The following is a 25149-nucleotide window of genomic DNA, read 5'->3' as shown; positions in this document are numbered from 1 at the left end:
CGCTTTAAACGGACCTCTGAGACTATCACAGTGCAGGTGCATTTATACGGAGACTTGATTACACACAGGTGGATTCTATTTATCATCATTAGTCATTTAGGTCAACATTGGATCATTCAGAGATCCTCACTGAACTTCTGGAGAGAGTTTGCTGCACTGAAAGTAAAGGGGCTGAATAATTTTGCACACCCAATTTGTCAGTTTTTTATTTGTTAAAAAAGTTTGAAATATCCAATAAATTTCGTTCCACTTCATGATTGTGTCCCACTTGTTGTTGATTCTTCACAAAAAATTACAGTTTCATATCTTTGTTTGAAGCCTGAAATGTGGCAAAAGGTCGCAAAGTTCAAGGGGGCCGAATACTTTCGCAAGGCACTGTACCTGACAGACCAGATTGTTGTGCTCGTGGAGAAAGAAATGATCGTGTCTTCGGCTTGTGAGAAATGCCTGAAAGTGCCATGGCCAGAAAAACTTCTGGGGTGGAAGCCAACAGTCCTGAGCCCAAATAACTCTACTTACTTATTTTTTTTATCTTTTTTGAAAACTAAAAAACTAAGATCTAGGTGGAAGGTTTTAGAGTTTGCATGATTTTAAATCAAACCATTGTTTTTCTTCTAAAATACATTTAAACAACTTATAAATGCCAATGGTTCTCATGTTATCAAATTCTATGATAACGACAAGTATTGCAATATTTTGCTCTTTATGGCTATCGCTATTAAGAATTCCAGGATTATTCCAACACTAATATAAATAAATTCACCCACATTAAAGCTCACGAAAACATAAGCAGGAAATCTCAGACGTCCTGGCTGCTGCTGTTGCAGAAGGAGATCTATTAATCTTCGCCACAGTTCACTTAAAAAAAAAAAAAAAAAAAAAAAAAAAAAAAAAATCGCTGAAAGAATATAGCTAAGAAAAGATAGTCACATGACCATGTTTTCACAGTTAGTTAGATAGTGTCCTCTAACACATGCCAAGGTTGAGAAACACTGCTGCAGATGATATTTGTTCCTATGTTTCTTAGAATTGCATTTCTTTTTTGGTTCATTTTAATTAACTGCTTTTTGTAACGTACAGCAGATGGACAGGTCAGTGGGCATCATGTGGAAACCAAGATGGGAGAGAAGAAAGATTCCCCACTGATTTCTCCCGATGTAAGTTTTATATATTTTATCAAGTCCTGTATATTTAAAATATACTGCCGGTTTATTAAAAACCTCCATATTAAAGTAGCGTCCCTTTTGTCAAACTATGATCATAATACCAATTTGTTTTACAGAATGTATGGATTAGTAGTTGAGGTTGGTAATATCACAAATATATTGTTAATTATGCTTCATCTTCTATTATTAAATATATTTTATTTAGGAAGGAAACACTGATATTCCTTTAGACAAGGACAAAACTGATCACACAGAAAGTTCAGAGCGAAATCCTGCTACAGAAACAGGTAACTGGTATTTTACAAAAACTTTTTTTTTAATTTAGTTGTTAAAATACATACAAAAATCATAAAGTGTGATGCCATAGTTTTGATATCCTAGAATTTCTGATATTTTAATATACACTTTTTCTGTTAATTTGCAGGAAAAACATGCAGTAAACTAGAGGCAACAGAAGAAACTGAGATGTCAGCAGAAACATCGGTGGAGGTCAGTGTTTCGTTATTTAGTTTTATTTTTTTTAAACAATATTTCACATTTGCACTAGATTTGGACAGGAAAAGATTGTTGGTATTTGTCTGCTTCAGGAAAACAAGCCTGAAGGTCTTGAGAAAGAGACCTCCCAGGAAAATGAACCTAAACGTGCACAGTGGCAGCAGTTACAAACCACAGGAGATGAAGGTAGGAATAATGTGATCTTCTTCATCCTGTGAGTGAACAATACCTACTCTCCTCCTTTTCATTAAAAACAAACAGAACTCAAGAACACACCTGTATTTCTGCTGTTTGGACCTTCTCCACTTGAATGCTTCTAAATTAGACTGAGCATCCTATTCTTTAAATTGGTGAAAAGTCAAGCAAGTTTACTTAGTAACGTTTTTTTGTAGTAAGTTTTTACCTTAGCCAGTAGATTCTAAAAGCTGTTGCAGAGGTAGGAAGATCATATTTTGGACTGTTATATAATATAAACAACTCCATGCTAAATGTGTTGACCGTAACATTGACCTTGTGACTATTTTTCTGCTGTACAGAGACTGTACAGTATACATTCAGTTATTGTCTTTGCATTTGATTGATAAGATCCAAGTTTATTTTTCCATATGGATGGTACAGATTGCATGTTTTGAGTTGGTGCCTTTACAGTTTGTACACATCTGTATTCTATGAATTTCTTAATACATTTGAAGTATTGGTGTTGACCAGTACATATGCTAGGAATTCTTTGTTTTTTATCTCAATAACCCCCAGTTTTGGATTTTATTGAGTAAATGTGGTCTTTTTTTTTAACTCAGGTCAGCAATGTTTGGGTCAGGAACTGGAGATGAAAGAGGAGAGTAAAGAATCTGAAATCACATCTGATGTAAGTTGGGGAAGGATGAAAATATATACACAACACTCTAGTTTGGTGTTTGTTTAGTGAGATAACCTTTTTTCTTAACTATAGAATGGAAAGTCAGAAACTACAGACAAGAAGAGGAGAGGAAGAGGAAGACCGAAACGAGTATCTGTTTCAAGTAAGTATATATCTTCCTTAAGCTATCAATGCAAGTACTTGATGAAGTCTCTCTTTTAAACAGATTTAAAGATTGCTGGTCTGTGATTTACAATAAGAGTTAGGAGGTGTAATAATTGATATTGAGATGACTTGTACTGTAATTCACTTATTCATTCTCTATTGTATTTGCAGGTGAACCAATGCTGGTGAAAGAAGAGGAAGCTGACAGAAAAGTAGAGAGTGCGGAAAAATTAGAAGAGGTAGCCAAATTCATTTACTTCACTTTACTCCTCTTCAGTTTGTTTTACATAAGAAAAAAAGACTAGCTCCCTAAGATCATCACTGCAGTCTTGAGGTGGTTTGCATTCCTTAGAAATAAAAATATAAACCAGTGGTTATGCTTGTTTAGAAGTCTTACCAGGCCTAATTCCCTGGATTAAGTGTAATTCCCCCTTTACAATATTTGTGCAGAAAAGTGACGTGCACAGTTAAGTATTAAACTCATGGCTTGATTTTTATTGGACAGTACTCGCTAACCTTTTAGATCAGCTGCATTGAACTGTGTCTGACTGAGTGGGTGGAGTTAAATAATGCGGAGTGCACGCATGTTAAGGCCATAAGAGGACTCATGTTTAACAGTGCATCTTAGACTAGATCACTGCAGGTCTTTCTCACACACTTTAAGCATCTAGGTCTAGGACATAAGCCCCTAAAAACATTATTTAAAATAGTACCTAAAAAATGTAGTGAATAGGGCCCAAAACCTCAGAAAAGATTTTGTGGTTTTTAAATCAAGAATCTGAAACCACCTTTATATCTGTATTTGATATGATAGAGTAAAGAATCTGATCAATCCGAAAATGAAAAACAGACTGCTGGAGCAGAAATGCCCACAGAGGAACATTCCCTGGTGAAAGGAGCAGGTAAGTGTTGAACAGTTAAAATAAATTGTTTTATGTATAAACGCACAAGACCTCAACACTAAACCTGATATTATGTGCTGTAATATTTGTGCAGGTGAACCATCTGTGAATAAAGATGAAACTGGTGAAGCTGAAGATCAGGTCTCTGATGTAAGTTGCTTTATTATTTGCCGTTGATTTTATAATATCACTGTTAAGATGTTGTCTTTGTGTTGCATTCACCACATTTCATGTTTAATATGTAGAAGGAAGAAGAGAGGAAGTCAGCTCGCAGAGGAAGACCTTCAGGTAAGTGTGCATCAAAACTGAAGAAACTTGTCGTGTGATTGAAGTGTTAAGGCAGTGGATGCATTAATACCTTCCGTTTTAAAGGCTTCAATATATCCACAGAGCATGTGTACAACTTGTTAAGGTAGTGTATCCCAGCACCTGCCACTTAGTTATGATTAGGGGTCTACTTAAATCGCGGTAAATTTACGTATTTTTCACGGGTATGTTGCGGAATAAAATTAGGATTTCGCGGACCTGTTTAAACATTAAATAAACCTAAGTATACAGTATTTCAGAACACTATAAAGCCTGAAAATACTGGTACTTGCTTCCTTACTAAAACAGAGTGCTGTCATTTGTTAAAGGCAAGCATGCAGCATCCCCCTGAAGTTGACTTGCCCATACATTGAGACTGCACGTTCTGCATCCACTGGAAGTTAAGGAAAGCTTTGCCAAGTTATACAGATGTGGAAATCGATTAGAAACAGCCCAAATACTAGGTTACACAAGGGCATCTGGCATAATTTAATAAAGGCAATGTATGTAGCAAGTTCGTTGTCATGTTATTTGTCTCCTCCAATAATTTATTTTATTAGTACCGAGTTAAAACAAAGAAAACGTGTCTATTCGGGTCTAAAATAGTAAGCAACAGGTTGAAGCGAGGTGGCTGTGCTAGATCGTTTTAGTACTGATTTAACTTGCAGACAGAGATACTTCTTGTCTGGGCTGACTTTCCAGTTTGGTTTCTGAAAGCTGTTTATTTTACGTTCTGTTCATCAGCCTCTGTAGTAGCCTTTTGTTTAATGTGTGATTCTGAAGCTAAATAGCGATCGATCGTATTTTCTCCAAAGACACATTAAGATATGCAAAACAATTACCTCAGTCTGCATGTACAGTTTCTTTGGGAAATATCTTGAAACGATCATCAGCCGAAATATACTTTGCTTTTTTGTCGTCCATTTCTACTATTTTACCTCCAATGCTGAAAACTAGATTTTAGCAACCTAAATCAAAACAATGCAGCACTGCCTGTGTCCCACCCCCTACTGCACAGTACAGGTCACATAAAAGCAGTAAAGACGCACTGATAGGATGATTTAAAACTTTGTCATTTGAATAGTAAACAAGAACGTTTACTGCTGTGGATGTTTTTTGTTTATTTGTTTTTTGCTTAAGTGCAATGCACACGGGACGGCGAAGGAATCAAAAAGGGCTATCTGCAGAAGGAAGATACATAGTTTGCGTCGCTTGCGTTGTGCAGTAGTTCATTTAAACAAGGTTTATTTTTTTTTACTCTCCGTACTTGTTTGTATGCATTGACCCCTAAGAGGTGAATTTCGCGGTGGCCCCTCAATTTCACGATTTCCGCGAAATCCGAGAAATCGCGATTTAGGTAGATCCCTAGTTATGATAGATCAACCATAGCAAATTTTAATTCTTGAGAGACTTGCTAGAAGGGGACTGTACAGCAATATTAAGACGTGGATAGTTCCCATGTAATAACCTACATACCTAGCTTTAAAATCAATTGACCCTTGAGATGCAGTAGGTGGTTTTTAAGGTTGTCAGAATTATATTCAAACTACATACATTTGAGGTAACAAATAATGTTTTTGTGAAGTATTTACAGCATTTGTATTGGCTGTCCACTTCATCTGCATGAATGTTGAATAACTTCAGTGTACCTGGACATTGTCGCTGATCTAGTCCAGCTCACAGTTTCTACCCAGGGATACTATCAAGTATGTAATGCAACCAAGGCGCACGAGTCTTACTTCAGTCATATTCCTTGAACAGTACAGTTTTTTAGCATCTCTAGGATGCATGTTGCTTTTGTGGATTCAGTCCTCTCCCTACCTCGTATGATCCCTTCTGGCATCTTGTAAAGTCTTAGCCTTGCCGAAACCATTGCATCCTAATAAAGTGGCCAGAGTGTGTATATGTAATTGACATTTAAACTCAGCTCAAATGCTTTATCTTCGAATACAAATTGTTGATGATGATGATGAGGATTTCCTGGAATGTTCGCCTAGGTAAACACACCAAGAAGGAAGATGACGAGAAAGAAGAACGAAAGAAGGATGATGTGGATGAGAAAGAACAGAACTCTGATCTATCAGAACCTGTAAGTTATATTCCTTGATAAAGTTGGTTGAAATATATGAGGTTTTAACTGGTTTGGAGTGGTGACAGTTTATGAAGTCCCTGTTAAGACTAAGACACGTATTGGGGGGGGGGGGGGGGGAGGGAATACTACATTCTGTATTAAAATCTTTAGACTTGCATTGTGTCTGTATTTTATTGCAATTTTAACAGTGCTTCTACAAAAACAAATAATTAAGATGCCCAATCAAAAAAGTAGTACGTTTTTGGCATGTCTCAACTTATTTTTACAATACATTTTAGGAGGACGAATTGGTTGAAGACAAAAGGCCACTGCGTCGGGGAAGATCGTCTGAAACGCCTGCGAGAGCAAAGGGAACCAGTACGTTTCTGCAAACCTATAAGCGATAAATCCACGACTGCTGCTGGTACTGTCTAGGGAAAATAACCACCTGAAACAGCAGACCAGTTTGCGAGTCATGGTTTTATATACACACGTAGTGCTTTCAGTTTATAAAGTTGTGTTGCTGTGTAAAAATATTTCTCCAGCTTAATGCTATGACAACATCCAAGCCAGCATCCACTCCAGCAAAGGAGACCAGGACAAGTAAAAAAGAATGTCAAGAAAATGTGCTTGTTTTCTTTCAACAGGCCCATGACAAGCGTACGTTTGTAACACTGAGATTAAATCAGTATCTGACTTCATGGCAAGCCAAGAGTTTTTGTGGTGATGGGTTCTATCCTAACAAGCATTGAGTTTGATCATCAAAGTCTTGGTCTGCACTGCCGCGCGCCGTGCAAGGTGATTCATACAACCAGATCGCAAGTTCGAATCCTGGTTGTGCGAGGCAGCCGGTCTTCTCTTTGGCTTTGGTACTGCCGGGGTTGGGGAGGTGAGATCCGGCTTAGACCGTTTCTCCTCATTGCTCTGCGGCGACTCCTACAGGCCAGGGGATGGAGATTTGTTGGGCTGGTCTTTGTCCTCCAGAGGCCAGTAGCCTGCGGACATCCGCTCAAGTTCCTGGGTGTAAAAAGACGCCGATTGGCTCGTGGGATCGGAGGACGCCCACTTAGCCTCGGGTCCCTGAGCTGTATGGTGAATCACCGGTGTGAAGGAGAAAAAAAATAATAACTGGGCATTCCAAATTGGGATAATTTAATAAAAAAATAAAATAAATAAAAACTTCAAGATTCTAAATTAAAAAGAAAAAAAAAAAGAGGCTTGGTCTTGCCAGTTGTTTGATATCGATGACTAATCCAGTCTAGCGAATGTTACATTCCCATTGAATGGCCACAAGCTTTTTGTTTTTTTCATCCATATTATAGTGGTTACTAAAAATAAATAAATAAAAAAATGCCCAATGGGAATTTGGTCTTTTTAAAACCATTTTTATTATTATTTAAATTTTAGTAAATGTAACAAATGTTAAATTTCCGTCCTGTTACCCTAATAAAACAGATATTTAGGGACCCTAATAAAACAGATATTTAGGGACCTGATGGTTGTCACACAAGCCCCAAGGGCCAGAGCAGCACAGTTACGCGTACTGTTTAACCTCTCTGGGGTAACCCCTAAACAGCAAAATTATTAGCAATGCACAAACACAGAAACAGAAAACATTTATTCAGGATAAATGTGCCACACTGGTTTTTACCACAGAGTTCACCACAGCTCTGATTACAATGCACAAGAGTAACTTTGCAGACACATGTTTGCAATCATTTAAATCAACGTAGATAAACAGTGCAGTTCCAAATACGTATAAACATCTGTAGCACACTATCAGCAATCCTTGTACAAAACAAGACAATAATTATGATTCTTATTTTTGAAAACTGTTTATTATGTAACATACTGAGTTACTTCTTTACACAAAATGTTGCTTAAGTAACTACTATAATATGGGTGAAAAACAAAAAGCTTGTGGCCATTCAATGGGAATGTAACATTTGTAAATTATACAAGCTTAAAACCACAGTGTCTTACCACTTCTACGGAGAGAGAGCGTGCTTCAAATCAGCACTTCCCTAAATAGCAGCACGTATTTCTCTCTCTACCCAGAATGCATTTTAATGCACGATTTTAATTGTGAAATAAAAAAATTATCTGCGTTCAACTGTTTAGTTGATTAATCGGTGCGATTTAATCTGTTGATCAGAGCAGCCCTAATGTTTAATATATAATTTTTTTTATTTTTTTTAAGGCAAAACACCCAAGGAAGAAAATAAAGATGATGATGATCAGAAGTTTGAAAGTGTAAGTATGTGGGTTTGATCTGCCAGTCATAATGTCTGCGTATGCACATTCAACAGGCTTGAGTTACCTGTTGCAATGACTTGCAGGATGAAGAATCTGAAAAGGAAACAAAGCCTCCTCGCAGGGGAAGATCTTCCAAACAGCCCTCCACTCCACTCACTGGTAAGCAATTTTATTAGTTTCATGATTGGCACTTCCAAGTGCGATGAAACTGTAGAATCCTACTTCGGCATTAGTGTGCTTTATTATTGTGGGAATTGATTGCCTTTAGTAGATTTAGTTGGCTTTCTGTTTTTGGCTCTTGGCTTGAATAATGAAGTTCAGACTTTGTTGAGCTGCTGAAGACTAGATCTCATACAGCTTACACAACATATACCAAGTTTATGACGCCTGGATATTCTTGCTAGATCTGTTTGTTTTAAATTTCTTTCCTCTTTTTAGGTAAATCATCTAAAGAGAAGGAAGAGGAAAAGGCTGAAAACTCTGGAGATGTAAGTTTAAAAAAAAAAAAAAAGGAAACCAGTCTTGTTTAAGTAAACACCACTCAGGCAAGTAGCTCACCAGTAGGGTTGCTTGGCCTGTTAATAACTGGAAGAAACACAAAACAGAGTGACGCTCAGCTGAATCCTATGGATACAGCCGCAGCACAAATCAAAGATAGCAGCTATATTTGGTTGCTTTTATTTTAATTTTAGCTTTGATGCTGCTTGCACCACTTACATCATTTTAATAAAGACAGTGAAATATAGTTGGGAAGAATGCTGTTAACACTGTTTGATTTTAGAAAATAATTCCTTCTGATTTTTTATTTATTTATTTTTTTTTATAGGAGAAAAAATCAGAGAAGGTTGAGAAGAAAACTCCTGTACGCAGGGGGAGACGGTCAGCTGCACAAGGGAAAGAAACAGGCAAGTGTGAATGAAAATCTACCTGTTTGAGTAGCTGACGTAACCCTTTAAGGACCGGGATCGTGGTAACACGATCATACTGAAGAGGGCTTCTAGGACCGTGATTGTATAAACACGATAAAAAAAGCACCTTTGACTTGCAGGGCCACCGTACTTTGCAGTACAGGCTTGAAACACACATCAATGGATAGGGGAGGGACTGATGTTCACTTCCTGTGCTTTTTGTGTGTGACATCACTGGCATTTAGTGTCCGCAGAGAAACAAAACATCACAGGAACTTTTTTCTTCCTCCTTATTACTGGCAATAATGGAATGAATGATTGAGAAAATAATCGAGGGTAGTGTCCATTATTGCTTATAAAGACCCTGAGAATAAACGTGTATTATGTCATCGCAGTCACTCAGGGGAAACAATGTTGTGTAATTTGCCCAAACATCAATATTTTTCAACAATACTTTCAAGAAATATTGCAAGGTCCCTCGGGTCATAGAACAACGCGTTTTTATACATTTATCTCTAAAGCAGAATACATAATAGAAAATACGAGAGTCAAATTCAGCCAAAAATGGTCCTGGGGGAGCATCCCACTGAAAAATGCTTGGTTCTGAAAGGGTTAAGGTATATTAGGTTACATTAATTCCTTTGTTTTATCCCATTCATTTAGGCAATCAAGATGAGACTGAAGAAAAGCCAGGTGTTGACTCTGATCAAAAACAGGATGAGGTATGTAATTAACTACGTATTAAAACTGTAGGAGCTTTGTGAATAGGGTCTTGGTTGCATGTCCAGTCTAACAGTCGGTACTTCAGCAAGCACAGTCCTTCCGTAACCCATGCTGGATTGTTTGTGTGTTGAGAAAAGTTAAGGATCATAGCACATGCTAGGTGCTGGAGTGCTTCCCACTGGAGATCACCACATGTGGCATTCAAACCTAGGCCTCCAATTTTGAAAGTAATCCGAGAATTGTGAGCTAGCTTGGTGTGCCAGGTAGAGCAGTACAGTTGTGTTACACTCGTGTCACTTCGTGAGCTCACACACTTCTCAATGGTAGTATCAAGCATGCAAGAAACAAAACTCCATAAAAGTAAAGCTTTTTATTTTAGAAAGAAGACGAAAGAACTGAACAAAAGATACCTGGGCGCAGGGGAAGGCCTCCAAAACAGCTTTCCAAAGAAACAGGCAAGTTGATAAAAGTGAAGCAATAATATCAAAGCTTCAAGGGCATAATGTTCACTGTTATACAACCCTGGATATGTGATGTGTTTTATACTTAGAAAGCAAGGAGCAGTAGTCCTATTTTTTGCATGCTTATAACGGTTGTTTGGTTATGTGTCATACATGGTAGCAGCTTGAGAAATCAGCATCACCAAGGGAACACTAACTACATATTCTTGAATAATACTTGTGTACAAGCATCTTTCAAAACGTAATGCAACATATTACCTTCTAAAAGTGTAAGGAAGCAACATATTTGGTATCCGATTTATTGGTTTATCCAGACTTTTTTTAGGTTGCTTTAATAGCTGTTTTTTAATACTTGTGTGTTAAGTTTAGATGATTCTAAAGTGGTATTGCTCTTTTTAAAGCTAAATCGATTTTATTTATAGATAAACCATCAAAGATGCAAAATGAAGAAAAGGATAGACAGACCCCTGATGCAGATTCCAAAGATGTAAGTTTGACTCATTAGGTACATTTTATTAAAAAAAAACAAAAAACTCTTGTACCGATGTGGATTTTTTTTTCATTTAGGAGGAAGAGCCAGAAAATGACAGTAAAGTCACAAAAAGGGGAAGAGCAAAGTGTCCACCCAAGGAGTCCAAAGATACAAGTGAGTCAAATGACTAGAAATGTTTAATTTCTGTGGCCAGTGCACCAGATTCTATTGAGGTTTACATAGCTAAGCAAGAGAGGTAGACTGTTGGAATTGTTGTAACTTTCTACTGATTTCAAATTGTTTTATTTAGGCCCCTGGGCCATTTATTTATTTATTTATTTATTTATTTATTTATTTATTTATTTATTAGGCAAGTCAACCAGAAAGAGAAAGCGTTCTGAAGAATCTGAGGAATCAGATGATGTGAGTGTGTTTTAACATTTTAAAATAAACAATCGTTGTTATAACTATGAAAATATGTGTAACTTTTTCAAGGGCATTTTCTTGAAATTTGCCATACATTACACATCTCCATGTAATCTTTGTTCACAGCAGACAAAGATATGCCAACAACTCCTTATGAAATTAAAGTATTTTTGTCTAGGCCAAAAAATAAGACCAGGTGTATGTGGACCCTCAATCCCAGACATTTACTTTTGATCTAAATGTGTCATTTCAGGAGAATGAACCTGAAAAGGCTGAAGATCAGAAACCTGCACCAAAGAAACGACCTCCAAAGCGTGCATGTAGTGACAGTGGTGAGATTTTGTCAAAAGTGAAGAAGGATACATAAACCTTCATAGTAGACCTGCATGATTTCTTAATTTTTCTCTTTGCAGGTAGCCCAACCGAGGAGCAAGGAGATGAGGAAGAAGAAGACGACGAAGAGGAAGAAGAAAGCACAAATGACACAAAAGCAAGAAATGTAAGCCATCTTTTGAATACACAGCTGCTTGCTTAACTCAGAAAAGGGAAAGGGACAAATCACTGCCCCATTTCTGATTTTCGATGATATGCAAAGCTTGAAACAAGCAATATTAGCATTACATCTTGACGTGAAAAAGTGAAGCCTGCATTTTTACATTTCTGTATGCTGTAGTTTGGGTTGCGGAAATCAAGAACATACAGTTTGTAGCATATTACAAGAAATGTTAACATGAACAGTCTTATTTATCTGGTGGAAACTGTTAAATGGCAATTTGTATGTTATTTTTTCTATTGTAGGATGAAGACAAAGAAAAAACAATGGAGAAGAAAAATGTTCGACGAAGGTCCTCCAAAGGTAGTCCAGCAGAGGAATCGGGTGCGTCCATTTTTAATTCCTCATTTAACAATACGTGAACCTTAATGTGAACTCATTGGGCAGCACTTGAAGTCGTAACGGATCACCACATACCATAGATACAAAAGAACTTGCTGAAATGCACATACCTGTGTTGTGGGGTTACATTTGTTAGTTCCTCAACATCATTTGTCAGTTACTTCACTTCAATATGGCGGAAGACATTACTCCCTTTTAATATCGGCAGACATGAATCCTGCATGAAATGTGCGTAATCTACATATATAAGCTATTTTATTTAATTTTTTTCAAAAAGAAAAACAAGATTCGGATAAGAAAGATAAAAAAACTGAGCTGGAAGGAAAAGAGGATGAGGAAGGAGATGATGATGATGAAGATGATGAGGAGGAAAGGGAGGAGGAGGAGGAGGAGGAGGAGGAGACACAAATAAGAGCTACCACACGTTCTGCTTCGAGGCTGGAGGCTGAGAGGTAATGCCTTAGTCAACATGAAGGGAATTGATCGAGTTCCTGTATATGGTGTAAGGCTGGATTAAATGTACAGTGAATAGTACATGATGTCAGCATTTAAGTGTGCCATAACGAGAGTGTCCTCATTTTTTTTTTTTTTTATTGTAAGCAAAACTTTTGCCAAATCTACAGTAGAAACAAAAATAGGCTTGAATTGAATCTGTTTTATTTAGGTTGTTCTGTTTTTCATTTAGTTTTCATTCTATAAATTCCCCACTAATGCAATTTTTTTAAAAAATATGAATAAAAATGTGTTATTGTTTCATTACAATCTTTGTTTTGATGCTATTCCGTTCTTGTTCTAGAAACAAACCCAGTAAACCACCTACACGGGCAGTCAGGAAACTCGACACCTCCGACTCTGTGCGGGAAAAACCTTCTACATCCGCCAAGGAAAAAGCATCCCCTGCTCTTGCTACAGCAACACGGTATGGGTGGATAATAGAATGAGACTATTTATGTTTCTAAGTAGGATCCAGTCTTGGGCTCTGAATGGTCCACTCCTTCGAGTAATTGGAACATCAGAAAATGCGGCTACATTATTATTTTATGACTCCTTCCACAGATACGCCTTGTTTCTTGGTCGGCGGTAGCAGTTAACAGTTGATTAGTTGATCTGATCAGTTCAAGAGTCGGTTCAATTAGTTCAAGAGTCCTTGCAAGGATGTCATTTATTTGCGCACTGCAGTGGTGTACAGAGTGTGTAACTTATGTATACTGTGTATATAAAGCCTGTAAACGGTCTCACATTTATAAAATGCTGCATGTTGCATTAAGATGATGATGTATTGAGAAACCCAAACTGTATTTTCCCTATTTTGTTTTTATATAGATCAAGAGTCCAGCCCTCCCCAGCAAGTAAGCAAGGACGTAAGCGAGAAACCAGTCCCCCTGTGGTGCGCACACGGGGGGGGCAAAAAACAGAGGAGCCCCCTTCTAAAAGGACCAAGCGATAAACTGAAATGCTGTCAGAGGTACTGAATGTTGTGGGAGTTCCTAATCAAGGACTGACTAAATAGGTAGTTCAAGGTGGCAGTTTTTAAATAAAGATACATTTGATGTTTTGATTTAATGGGTTTGGTTTGAAGACTGAGCATTTCTGCATAAATTTTATTAAATGGATTATGAGTGTCAGTAATCAGCATAGTTTATAACCATCTGTACAGCATGTAAAGAATGTTTACTTAAACTGTATATTTCTTGTGCCAGTGGCCATAGAAGGAGTCATTTTGCCTCTGTTATACATGCAAATTGATATTTTGGAAGCCTATGGAAAACTATGTAAATATATCCAAAAATATGCTTTTATATGTTTAAAAAAAACAAAAAAAAAACAAACAAAAAAAAAAACTGTACGACTTATGTTGTCATATTCATTCTATGAATGTTGTAATGCAGTGCAGGTGTGTATTTCTTTTTTATTATATTGTAACTACATGTTTTGATTGGTTTTCTTAATTTTACAAACATTACCTGTAAAATTCGCTATAAAAGAAAACGGAAGACACAAGAAAAAAATTCTCCTTTTTAATGCACCATTTTATCTTGAGTGAAAATGTTTGTTGAAACAAATGATGTGCTGTTTCAAATTGGTATGCACATGTAAAAAGCTGTAGCCTTTCTTTCAGTTACTGTGTTAGAAGCGGTTCTTTTGTCATCATTGTACCCCTTTTAGCATTAAAACATCAGTTTTGGAATCCTGATCTAAGTGTTTTGCTACTTTCAAACTTATAAAACCAGGATCTATCAGCCTTCTGTATGAATCAACCAGGATAGCTGTCCAGACATTTATTGAAATACACAGATATAATTTATAAATGGAAGTAAACTTAAAAATAATAATTTACTATAGTATAATACTAAAACAATGCAAGATCAAAAATCATTGATGCTCGTCTCAATGTAGTTCAGTACATTGTGACTGATGTGAATGGTTATGTCCTATTTTGTATTATATCCATAAGTCAGTAGAAATTGTATTCCTGGCTGGCAGTCTTGATTCCTTTATTTCAAATGTGTCTCAGATTCAATGTCCAGTTGTTTTAAACCTAAGCAAAACAAAACAAAACAAAATAAAAACACTTTAGGTAAGCTAATTGGTATTATACAGATTTATCAGCAGTGCCTGCTTAGCATTTCAGACTTAATTGGATGTATTGGTGTTTTTTAGTTCTTATTTCAACTGTAATTTCAAAAATGTTTTCTTAATATATGTGTAGAATTATACCAGTATACAATTATTGTTAATTTAGCCAGTACTTTCGTTTCATCAAACAATCAATTAGAATATTATAATATCTACGAACTCGTACGTGCTTGCAATCTTGTTAAAAATAATATTATTTGCTCCCGAGTGGCGCATCCAGTAAAAGCACTGGGCGGCGCTCAATTGGCCGAGCGTCGCCCGGGGGGAGGGAGGGTTAGGTCGGCCAGGGTGTCCTCGGCTCACCGCGCACCAGCGACCCCTGTAGTCTGGCCGGGCGCCTGCGGGCTTGCCTGTAAGCTGCCCAGAGCTGCATTGTCCTCCGACGCTGTAGCTCTGAGGCGGCTGCACGGTGAGTCTGCAGAGTGTAAAGAAGCGGGCGGCTGACGGCACACGCTTCGGAGGACAGCGTGTGTTCGTCTTCGCCCCTCCCGAGTCAGCGCAGGGGTGGTAGCGGTGAGCTGAGCCTAAAAATAATTGGGCATTTCAAATTGGGGAGAAAATAATAAAAACTGATTGGCAACGACTAAATTTAAGAAAAAATAAATAAATAAATAAATAATATTATTAGGTGTTTGTTTTAGGTTTGTAAAACAAACATAGATAGATAGATACATACATACATACATACATACATACATACGATTTCCTTACTTTGTTTTAAAGGAATGTCTTCTTGCTCAGCCCAAGATAGCAGGTGCTATGGAAAACAAATAACACATATGACATTATTTTAAGAGAATTAAGTGGTGCATTTTAGTTGTTGTTTTTCCTTTTTTCCCTGGATGGTCTATTCCCAGAAATACATGCCAAATATTAGACCAATTAAATAATAAAGGGCTGCTAGTTAGTAGGGTCTGTTGTAACCCCTGAATGTTTTATATTTAGTAATGTTAATAAATCACCCAGTCTAGAATATGTAGCAGACTAATAACATCGATTTAAAGGGTAAAAGTAGAGCCTCTGCTGTTTAGATCATTAAAACAGACCCCAGTGGGTTCTGTGATGTAAAGAAATATGTTTATTGTAAAGCAAGTTGATCAGTCATTTAGCCTCTTGACACGGGTGTTATACATGGGCTCTGTCAATTACCAAAACTGCATTTAAAAGAATGAAAACCAAAATGTCAACACTTTAATAAGGCAGAAATGCTACCTGAGGTGTGACTCCCGGCTTCAACACAGGACAGCACGTCTGTCAGCTTGAGGATTTGTAAAGCTTGTTGTATTTCTCCTTTTGTCACAGGCTCCCCTTTTTCTCGTTTCTTCTGTTTAATCAGCTGCAGCATCTGATATTTCTGCTCTTTAACATCAGATAAGTGTCTCCGCTTAATTCCCTCCATTTCAGTGTCAGTGAGGCCAAGGATTCTCATTAAGTGTTTCCAGTCTACGTCAGTGACGTTACCCAACACAGTATACAGGAATTTGTCGCTGACACCTTAAATGGAAAAATAAAAAGACTGTGAGGCCTCATTTTAAACAACTGAACGAACACAAATATTTGAGGGTCCTTTATTTAAGGGGTTGTAGTTGATGAAATAATTCCATAGATCATAACTGTCATGCTCTTCCTTTTGCATTGTGATCTTGTGTGTGCACATTAGAAACAAGCACATTTTAAACATGTATTTTCAATTTTAAAAATGACAGCTCTCAGTCTGCGTGTCTTACTGAACACTGGCTCTTTCTCAAAAAAGTCTTCATCTTATGTCAACAAACAGTTTTCTTATAGACACAGATTTATACATCATAGAGAATATCAAAGTGGCTATAATATAAAGGAACCTACCTTCATTCTGTTCAGGCGTAGTAGTGAGTAATCGTCCTTTATCTGGAAAAATATATTTAAAAAGGGACAGGTTTAAATTCAGTTTTGATCAGGCCCCCTCGAGTGGTTCACCTGGTAGAAGCGCAGCAACGTGGTGCGCAGGGTAAAGGGTGGTCTTCAGACTCCGACATCGTTTCTGGTCAGAGTCCAGGGTCTCCGACCCTGTGCGCCAGCTTGGAATTACGTCATCCACACTCCTGCAATGTGCGTCTTTTTTGGAAAGTTATACAGCCTTTGCTCATGTGTCTGTTACTTGAAATCTCATGGAGTCGGATGATGCTGAACAAGTTCAACATTTGCTGCATGGCCGTACGCTGGTAACCACCATGGAGCAAGATTTCGAGGAACTTTTAATAGAAGAAGCTCGTAAACATCCATGTTTATATAACCCTTCACTTAGACTGTAGAGATACCGTTGGTGTGCATTAGGGCTGGTTCATACTTCTGTCACAGATGAGTGCGATACGTTAGGCACAGACAGCTATAAAAGCTGTGCAGCTTCACCCCAACCATGCAGCAAATGCATCTGCGATTTCCGGTCGCAGACGCATGAGAAAAGGCTGTACGACTTTCCAAAAAAGACGCACATCGCAAGAGTGTGGATAACGTAATTCCGACCTGTCGCACAGGGTCGCAGACCCTCAACTCCAAACAGAAATAATGTGGGAGTCTGAAGTGTGAACAAACTTTAACTCAGAAAAAAAAAAAGAAATGGACTGGAAAGAATGTAAAGCCTGATGGAGAAAACTGTGTGATAGGTTTGTGAAGAGCAAGAAAACCCTGAAGTAAAGAGTGGAGTCGGAAGCTCGTGGCCACACTGCTGAGAAATGCCAGTTGCTATGTGCGGTGTGATTGCAAGTCGTTCGTTCACTGGCATCGCTGTGTATTTTTGTGCTGAAGCAATGGTTCCAATCTGTTTAACACATCGTAAAACCTTTCACCTGTCCTTCTAAAAATGTATGTCACTGTCAAATACCTGCATCTCTTTAATGTATAAGATTATATCAATATAATCAATATACACACTCTCCCCGGCTTTGTCACTTCAATTAGTGGTTTGTAAACGCTACAGAAAAACACAAAAATACATTTCTGCACATTATCCACTCTGACACAGACCTTGAAAATGTACTGAAATCCGAGACCTCATTATTACATTTTTTACTCCTGATGAAACAACAGCGCCTTGCACGCACAGGAAAAAAAAATGAATTCAGTGCCGTCTCAACTCCGCCTCCTGATGTGGATTCAACACATCAAAAATAAATATTTACTTACTTTTGCATGTTTCAATTAAAATCAATGTACTCAACTTAATGGGGTAAAAAACAAAATGTTTTGCCCTTTTCAAATCCACTATTTTACCTAGATTATAAATGCAGTAAGGTCCTTCAGGGTGTCCGTATACGTCCAATATACAGACTTCTCTGTGGTTGAAGGCACTTGACTTCGTCTTGTGCCGCACAACACCCCGAGGCGTCCATATATTCGATGTATACGGACACCCTGTTGGGCCTTATTGCATACAAATGTATGAGTCAACAAACAACAATTTTATTTTTATTTTTGCCTTAATAATCTAAGTGTTGGAAAATAATATACATTTTATAAGAAAAAAAAGATTATACCTTTTTCCAAGCATGTTTCAATGCAATTTAGTTTGGTTTCCATTGATTGAAGCAGTTTCAACATTTCAGTGCTTGACTCGGAGTCACCTTTCTCTGGGTAAGGGGCCCTTTCATCTAATGAAAGAATAATGTTACGAAAGTGGTAGACCATAATAGCACTGGACTGAGATAACAACTTGAGTTTGATACAGTCTAAATCGATGTAGGCTATTCTCTGTTTTTACCAGACTACTTTCATAGTGTAATAGTTTGATGGATTCTTTTTTTATATGGTGTTAATCTGAATAAATTCTAAAAAAAACATGCCCACCATACTATTTACAGTTAACATATATCTTAACAGTAAAAAGCCCAAGTCTGTTGTATAAACAGTTTATATAGATTAAAATAGTTATTGTAAAAAATAGTGCATTTTAACCTTTCTTGACTAAAAAACAGTGGAGAAAACAGTGGAGAATTGTACCCCGCAGGACCTGCCTCATGATTTTTATTGCCACTATAAATAACTCGACTGATCCAGTAATATCCAAGAATGGGAATGGGATGGTTGATTTTCTGAAAGGAGGCGGGTCCCATCATCTACTGTCCATATAATTCTCTCTTTGCTCCATTCTCATTTCGTTTTGGTCGATCAACATTCACCTCCCCATCCACCACCTTGTGTCAAACTTCTCTAAATGACTGGCATAACCACCAATATATTAGCGCATGCATGCTCAAACAAAGCATTTCATTCTATCACGTGGACAGCCTTCCTTTCTAGAAGAATGGATCCGAAAATAATACAGGAACTGAGAACAAAAGCTTCTTGGTTGTAAGCTGCAATAACTGGTAACAGTAAATTCCCTTTACAGTCATGGTACGTATTCTACTACAGGTTCAGGGTGTGGCTTGAAATGTTTTTGCTTACGATTGTAAGTCTGCTAAGAAATAAATAATAATAAATAATATGAAACAAAGTACTCATGAGATGTGTCATGTGCTTGACTGCACTGTATCTCAGACTGTAGCGGAAACTGAGAAATCAAGGATCCCACCATCATTCCACTTGAAAGTGATAGTAGCTAACACAATGTTTCCACTTGAAAGTGATAGTAGCTAACACAATGATTCCACTTAAGTGATTGTAGCTAACACAATGTTTCCACTTGAAAGTGATTGTAGCTAACACAATGTTTCCACTTGAAAGTGATTGTAGCTAACACAATTATTCCATAGATTTTGCCTGTTGTGTACTTTTGTTTCTAACAAGCAGTTTTGAAAGGAACAGATGTTCTAGTAAACAATTATTCTTATTTCAAAGCATGAAGATTGGTACTACACTAGGTTAAAAAAATCTGTTTGCAAGTTATGCTTTCAAATAGTGTTACACTTCCTTGGTCATTCCACCTGGATGGCCACAAACTGATTGAAAATAAACCCTGAGGTTTTGTTAATTGGTTTTAAATGTGTTTTAGCAAAATGTAATCCAATCAATATTATTTTGGATGGAAATTCCATTTTACCTTCCACTAGAGCGAAGAACCTGGGTGTTGCCCTGAACCAAATTAAAATCTGTACTGGATGTGAGGGATTCAGAGATGTTGATACATGCATTTATTACTTCTCATCTTGATTATTGCAATTCTTTGTTTCAAAGAGCTGCCAAATTGATTTTAAAGTTGCTGTAATAACTTATAAGACCCTTCATGGATTAGGACCATCCTATCTCCAAGAACTACTAACTGTATGTTCCTAGTCGTTCTTTGAGATCAAAAAATCGCCTTAAAACAACTGGAGCCAGTGTTTTTGCTGTTGTGCTCCTCAGTTGTGGAACTCTATTCCGATTACCATTAGGCAGGTTGAAACATTGGATTCTTTTAAATCTAAATTAAAACATATTTATATATATATATAAATTTAGTTGTTGCCAATTAGTTTTTATTATTTTCCCCCCAATTTGAAATGCCCAATTATTTTTAGGCTCACCACCCCTGCGCTGACTCGGGAGGGGCGAAGATGAACACACGCTGTCCTCTGAAGCGTGTGCCATCAGCCGCCCGCTTCTTTACACTCTGCAGACTCACCGTGCAGCCGCCTCAGAGCTACAGCGTCGGAGGACAACGCTGCTCTGGGCAGCTTACAGGCAAGCCCGCAGGCGCCCGGCCAGACTACAGGGGTCGCTGGTGCGCGGTGAGCCGAGGACACCCTGGCCGACCTAACCCTCCCTCCCCCCGGACGACGCTCGGCCAATTAAGCGCCGCCCCCTGGGAGCTCCCGTCCACGGTCGGCTGTGGAATAGCCTGGACTTGAACTGGCGACGTCCAGGCTATAGAGCGCATCCTGCACTCTAGCGAGTGCTTTTACTGGATGCGCCTCTCGGGAGCCCCAAAACCTATATATTTTTAATGTTTTTAAATCATTGATTGTAACTGGAGTGTACACATTAGCTATTTTGTTTTGTTTTTAACTTTGTACAGCGCTCTGAGAAGGGTGCTGTATAAAAATAAATGTACCGTATATTGTATTGTATTGTATTGTCCACAGCTTCTTTCCTTTCCTGTCATTAACCAACCATCTGCATCCCAGCCAGCAACATGCTTTTGACCCGTAAGACCCTGGTATCACATGAACTAGGAAGTGCAAGTATAACACATTTCCCTCATGTAGTATGAGATATAATGTTTTAAAATGAAAAAGTAAGTGTGCTATAGCATTGTTATTTTAAAGTACATTTGAGACCTATGTAGCTGATGTAAGAGCAAAAAAGGTTTACGATTTATGAAGTTATTTTGTTAGGTACAGGGACAAAATAACTACTGCTTGGTCTGCATGCAATCAGAAGTGATGATGGCATCAATCAGTATAGACAGTTATCCAAACATTGACAGCACAGAAGGTAGTTTTAAAGCTGTATTGGCCAGAACCGGGTGCAGAGGGTTAAATAAAATAGGTTCACTCATTATAGAGAGAGTGAACACAAATGATTGTTAGGAGGACATTCCAAGCATTTAGATATTGTTTTTGTTTTTTTTCACTGTGTGTCACAAGAACAGACTTGCTTGTTTAAACCAGGGACTGAATGGTTTAACTGGGAGGGAAGGGAAATGGTTATACCTTCTTGGATAGGCAGGTCTTTCTGCTGGCAGGCTTTCTTCAGTATGTTTCCAATTTTCTCTTCCAAGGTTTGAAGTCTGTGTGAAACCTCATACTCATCTCTAGGAGAGATAATATTGCTGTGCTCTGAATTAAAACAGACAGTATTCAAGCAGCGTTGCTTTCATCCCAGATCAGCAGGCAAAAAGAAATCCAAGTAAAATAAGAAAATAAGACTAGAAAAGTATTTAGTATGACCACTATTAAAACATTTTGTTTTACCTACAGAGGGCTTAACAATAGTGTATAACGTCTTCAGGTAGGGTTATTTTAAAAAACAATCCAGCTTGTTACAATTCTTTGATCTATTGATGTTGAGGTTTAAAAGTTTTAAATTTAGACGACTCAAAACATACATGATGATAATTGGCCAGTTAAATGCCAACAATTCCCTTTGAATCGAAAGCACTCTGCAGAATCGAATGATATAATTTAAGAGCGTCACCATGTTCAAATTAAATGTCTGTTGGTTTTTTGGGGGGTTTTGGGTTTTTTTTTTTTAAACCCTACATGAAGACGTTACACAGTGTTATGCTTATGTGTTTACAATGTGGATCTGCATCAGCCACGCGAAACCCACCTGTCTACAGATTAAACTTTTTTTGTTTTTTAATTGAAAGCACTTTGGAGATTATACACACAGCACAACCTAAGTGTGTGATTTAAGTTTAACCGGCTTTCAATTGAAATGTGTCGGTTCAGTGAGACCTTAAAGGAAAATTATTCGGAACCACTGTATACATATACAGTGCCTACAGTAAGTATTCACCCCTCCTTGGATGTTTTCACAGTTTGTTGAGTTACAACCAGAAATCTTGATGCATTTAAATTGGATTTTTTTTCCTTTTGGGGGGGTGAAAAAACAAATCAATTAAAAATAAAAACCTGAAAAGTCTTCATTAAATAAGTATTCACCCTCTTTGCAACCAATTGCCTTCAGAATTCACACAATAAGTTAAATGGAGTCCATCTGTGTGCAATAAAAGTGGTTCAGATTTCAGATTAAATACAACTGTCTCTGTAAGATCACACAGTTGGGTAGTGCAGTCAAAGCAAAGATACTACCATGAAGACCAAGGAGCTTTCAAAACAACTCCGGTATAAAGTCGTGGGAAGGCACAGATCAGGGGAGGGGTATATAAAGATTCAAAGGCATTGAATATCCCTTGGAGCACAGGGCAAAATGGATGGAGCTAAATACAGGCAAATCCTTGAGGAAAACCTGCTTCAGTCTGCAAAAGACCTAAGACTGGGACGGAGATTCACCTTTCAGCAGGACAATGACCCCAAGCACACAGCCAAAGCGACACTGGAGTGGCTTAAAAACAAGAAAGTGAATGTCCTAGAGTGGCCCAGTCAAAGCCTGGACTTGAATCCGTTTGAGAATCTGTGGCAAGACTTGAAGATTGCTGTCCACCAACAATCTCCATCCAACTTGACAAAGCTTGAACAATTTTGCCAAGAAGAATGGGCGAATATTGCACAATCCAGATGTGAAAACCTGGTAGAGACTTACCCCAAAAGACTCACAGCTGTAATTGCTGCCAAAGGTGGTTCTACCAAGTATTGATTCAGGGGGGGTGAATACTTATCTAACCAAAACATTTTTTTTATTTTTTATTAACTGTTGTTTCACAATAAACATTCTCTTGCCTCTTCAAAGTGTTGAGTAGGATATATATACTGTGTGTGTGTGTATATATATATATATATATATATATATATATATATATATATATATATATATATATATATTATACACAGTATATAGTTTTGGATTTATACATAAGTTGATTAGTTTGTTCCTCAGTTAACACATGGGCTTGAATATAATTTATAATAGTTTTACATTATGTGTATCTGCCAATTTTATGCCCATTGAATGATAAACAAAGAAAGTGTATTTGAAGGTGCAATGCAGTATCTGATAAAGTAGTGATGCTCCATGTATATTGTTTTTCTAATTGCATAAATAAAAATAAAATGTAAATGTGCAATTAAATGAATAATAGAAAAATAGCTAATAAGTTAATGAAGTACAGTGGTGATTCAATTTTGTCATAAGTTGCAGATCTGCAAGCAAAGTTTATCAGTATTGTTTATTTTCAGCTTAATAAGTGACAGTCAGCTCCTTATAAATTTCAAATGAGTAACAGTTAATCAGGTCTACCTGGTGGTGATTCAATAACGGTATCTTGAGTCCAACTAGCCATTATCTAGAGTACCAGCACAAACACAGAGGTCATCCTATGTTGCCTTGCCACAGTATCTGTTAAAATAATACAGAATCAACCAAAAAATATGCATTACATAATTTAGTTTTAATTTAGTACCAGTATTAGATTGTATTGCTTTTGAATGTCACCTGTTTGTCTTTATTATCCAGATATTCAGAGCCATTACTACATTTCCAAACCTTATCTTGTACCAGCAATAGACTTGATCTTTATGACAGCTTGTAATGGTAACTAACTTGTTTCTCTGCTATATAAAAAAAAAACAGTATGACTACATAGGTTCTGTACCTGGAGGTGTCTGTCTGAAGATAATGGCAGAGAGATAAAATGAGTCCTTCGTTCAGATAAACATAACAAGGGAGGTTGCACATAGTAATTCCCTAATGTATTTTGCTAACACAGAACAGCTCAATTCAGACAAATCCCTCGATCACAGAAAATGCACTAAAGGTTCAACTCTGTTGACAGCCTAAAATCAGGACCCAAATCTCAATTTAAATTGTTTGTCCTAAATTTCAATTTAATGTGCTTCACTGTGAAAAAATAAAATGTATTCCTTGGCATTTTATTCATGCAAGAGTTATCATGTTATGTGCCAATAAAATAAATAATATTTCTACAGTAAATCCTCTTTTTGTAGCTTTTTTCTCTTTCTGACAATGATATATTATTTATATTTTAATAAACCATGAGTGGCCATAACAAAATAAGATATAAAAAATGGGAATTTTGCTAAACGCTTTTTTATACTAACATGTCCTCTTGTCTTTCTACCAAAACATGATTACCTTACTTGAATTGAAATGTTACTTTTCAACAATGTTTTAAATGAACAGAAGATGTATATACTTGAATTATATTGCTGTTAGAGTAAATATTAACAAAAGAAAGACTCAAATGGTTCGGTCTTTGTACAGACAGGCAGATGACTCAATAACTAAAGATTCAGGAACTCTCATGAAATAAAGTGTAATAAACTTAATCCAAATTGGAAAAGCGTTTTTCAAGATTCTGTTAATGTGAGAAAGTCCTTCGGAGGTTTAATCATATTTGGATGTGCTTGTATCTCCTCCCCCTCCCACACCACTAGCACCACTACCACGGCACATGCACCCCCAGAGGAGGAATAATAATAGCTTAACTAAATAAAGCCTTAATGATTTTGAACACAAAAATAAAATCTTTACTACAGCAACCTTGTATTTGTAACATAAGACGCTTTTAATGATTACACTGCATGCATATTTGAAAGGTATCTGCCTATGTCCTCTGGTATAACATATTGGTACATTTCTACAGTCTTATCCCTGTTAAACTCAGTAAAATAAAAATAAGTATTAAGCCTAGATAATTGTTTGCCTATATATGTATATGTATTTGCTTATCTCTTTTAAAAATATAGATACCAATCCAATACAGCTCTATATCCAAACTTTGACTAAGTTCTTACCTTTAGAGCAGGTTCAGAACTCAAGGGAGACAAAACAATCAAAAGCTTTTTACAGTAAATGAGGTGTTTCTTCCTG

The 25149-nt window shown here is 37.2% G+C and overlaps 2 protein-coding genes across 2 annotated transcripts in view; one reads left to right on the top strand and one right to left on the bottom strand.

The window, feature by feature from the left end:
- The window catches only part of bod1l1 (biorientation of chromosomes in cell division 1-like 1), a 25015-nt gene extending 10719 nt beyond the window's left edge, over positions 1–14296 (top strand). Inside the window, exons 13-39 of the mRNA XM_034015150.3 lie at positions 1081–1157; positions 1372–1453; positions 1591–1655; positions 1754–1847; positions 2459–2526; positions 2611–2680; positions 2854–2921; positions 3497–3584; positions 3679–3734; positions 3830–3872; positions 5888–5979; positions 6261–6339; positions 8162–8214; positions 8301–8376; positions 8656–8705; positions 9044–9122; positions 9789–9847; positions 10228–10303; positions 10732–10796; positions 10877–10955; positions 11152–11204; positions 11461–11539; positions 11621–11706; positions 12006–12084; positions 12380–12554; positions 12899–13021; positions 13426–14296. Coding sequence (XP_033871041.3) covers positions 1081–1157; positions 1372–1453; positions 1591–1655; positions 1754–1847; positions 2459–2526; positions 2611–2680; positions 2854–2921; positions 3497–3584; positions 3679–3734; positions 3830–3872; positions 5888–5979; positions 6261–6339; positions 8162–8214; positions 8301–8376; positions 8656–8705; positions 9044–9122; positions 9789–9847; positions 10228–10303; positions 10732–10796; positions 10877–10955; positions 11152–11204; positions 11461–11539; positions 11621–11706; positions 12006–12084; positions 12380–12554; positions 12899–13021; positions 13426–13549 — 2138 coding nt within the window. The 3' untranslated portion in view covers positions 13550–14296. The remainder of the gene's footprint in view (positions 1–1080; positions 1158–1371; positions 1454–1590; positions 1656–1753; positions 1848–2458; positions 2527–2610; positions 2681–2853; positions 2922–3496; positions 3585–3678; positions 3735–3829; positions 3873–5887; positions 5980–6260; positions 6340–8161; positions 8215–8300; positions 8377–8655; positions 8706–9043; positions 9123–9788; positions 9848–10227; positions 10304–10731; positions 10797–10876; positions 10956–11151; positions 11205–11460; positions 11540–11620; positions 11707–12005; positions 12085–12379; positions 12555–12898; positions 13022–13425) is intronic.
- LOC117409313 (uncharacterized) lies at positions 13924–25149 on the bottom strand. Its single transcript, XM_034015151.3, has 8 exons — positions 25074–25149; positions 23557–23655; positions 21348–21473; positions 18252–18365; positions 16585–16626; positions 15952–16233; positions 15451–15496; positions 13924–14641 (listed from the first exon to the last, which is right to left on the bottom strand). Exons 2-7 carry the CDS (start codon positions 23597–23599, stop codon positions 15477–15479), a joined length of 627 nt encoding a protein of 208 aa, XP_033871042.3. The 5' UTR covers positions 23600–23655; positions 25074–25149; the 3' UTR covers positions 13924–14641; positions 15451–15476.

The sequence above is a fragment of the Acipenser ruthenus genome, chromosome 2 (genome assembly GCF_902713425.1).
Source record: "Acipenser ruthenus chromosome 2, fAciRut3.2 maternal haplotype, whole genome shotgun sequence".
Classification (NCBI taxonomy): Eukaryota; Metazoa; Chordata; class Actinopteri; order Acipenseriformes; family Acipenseridae; genus Acipenser; species Acipenser ruthenus.
The sequence above is the reverse complement of the archived record's forward strand: the minus strand, read 5'-3'. Positions and strand labels throughout refer to the sequence as shown.

Bases quoted from the DNA above. Each gene is read 5' to 3' on its own strand.
- LOC117409313 (XM_034015151.3), bottom strand. From the start codon at position 23,599: ATGGCTAGTTGGACTCAAGATACCGTTATTGAATCACCACCAG. The intron at 21,474-23,556 runs GTAGACCTGATT...GTTTTAATTCAG, and splicing joins CGTTATTGAATCACCACCAG to AGCACAGCAATATTATCTCT. The intron at 15,497-15,951 runs GTAGCATTTCTG...TGTTTTCCATAG, and splicing joins AGCCGGGAGTCACACCTCAG to CACCTGCTATCTTGGGCTGA.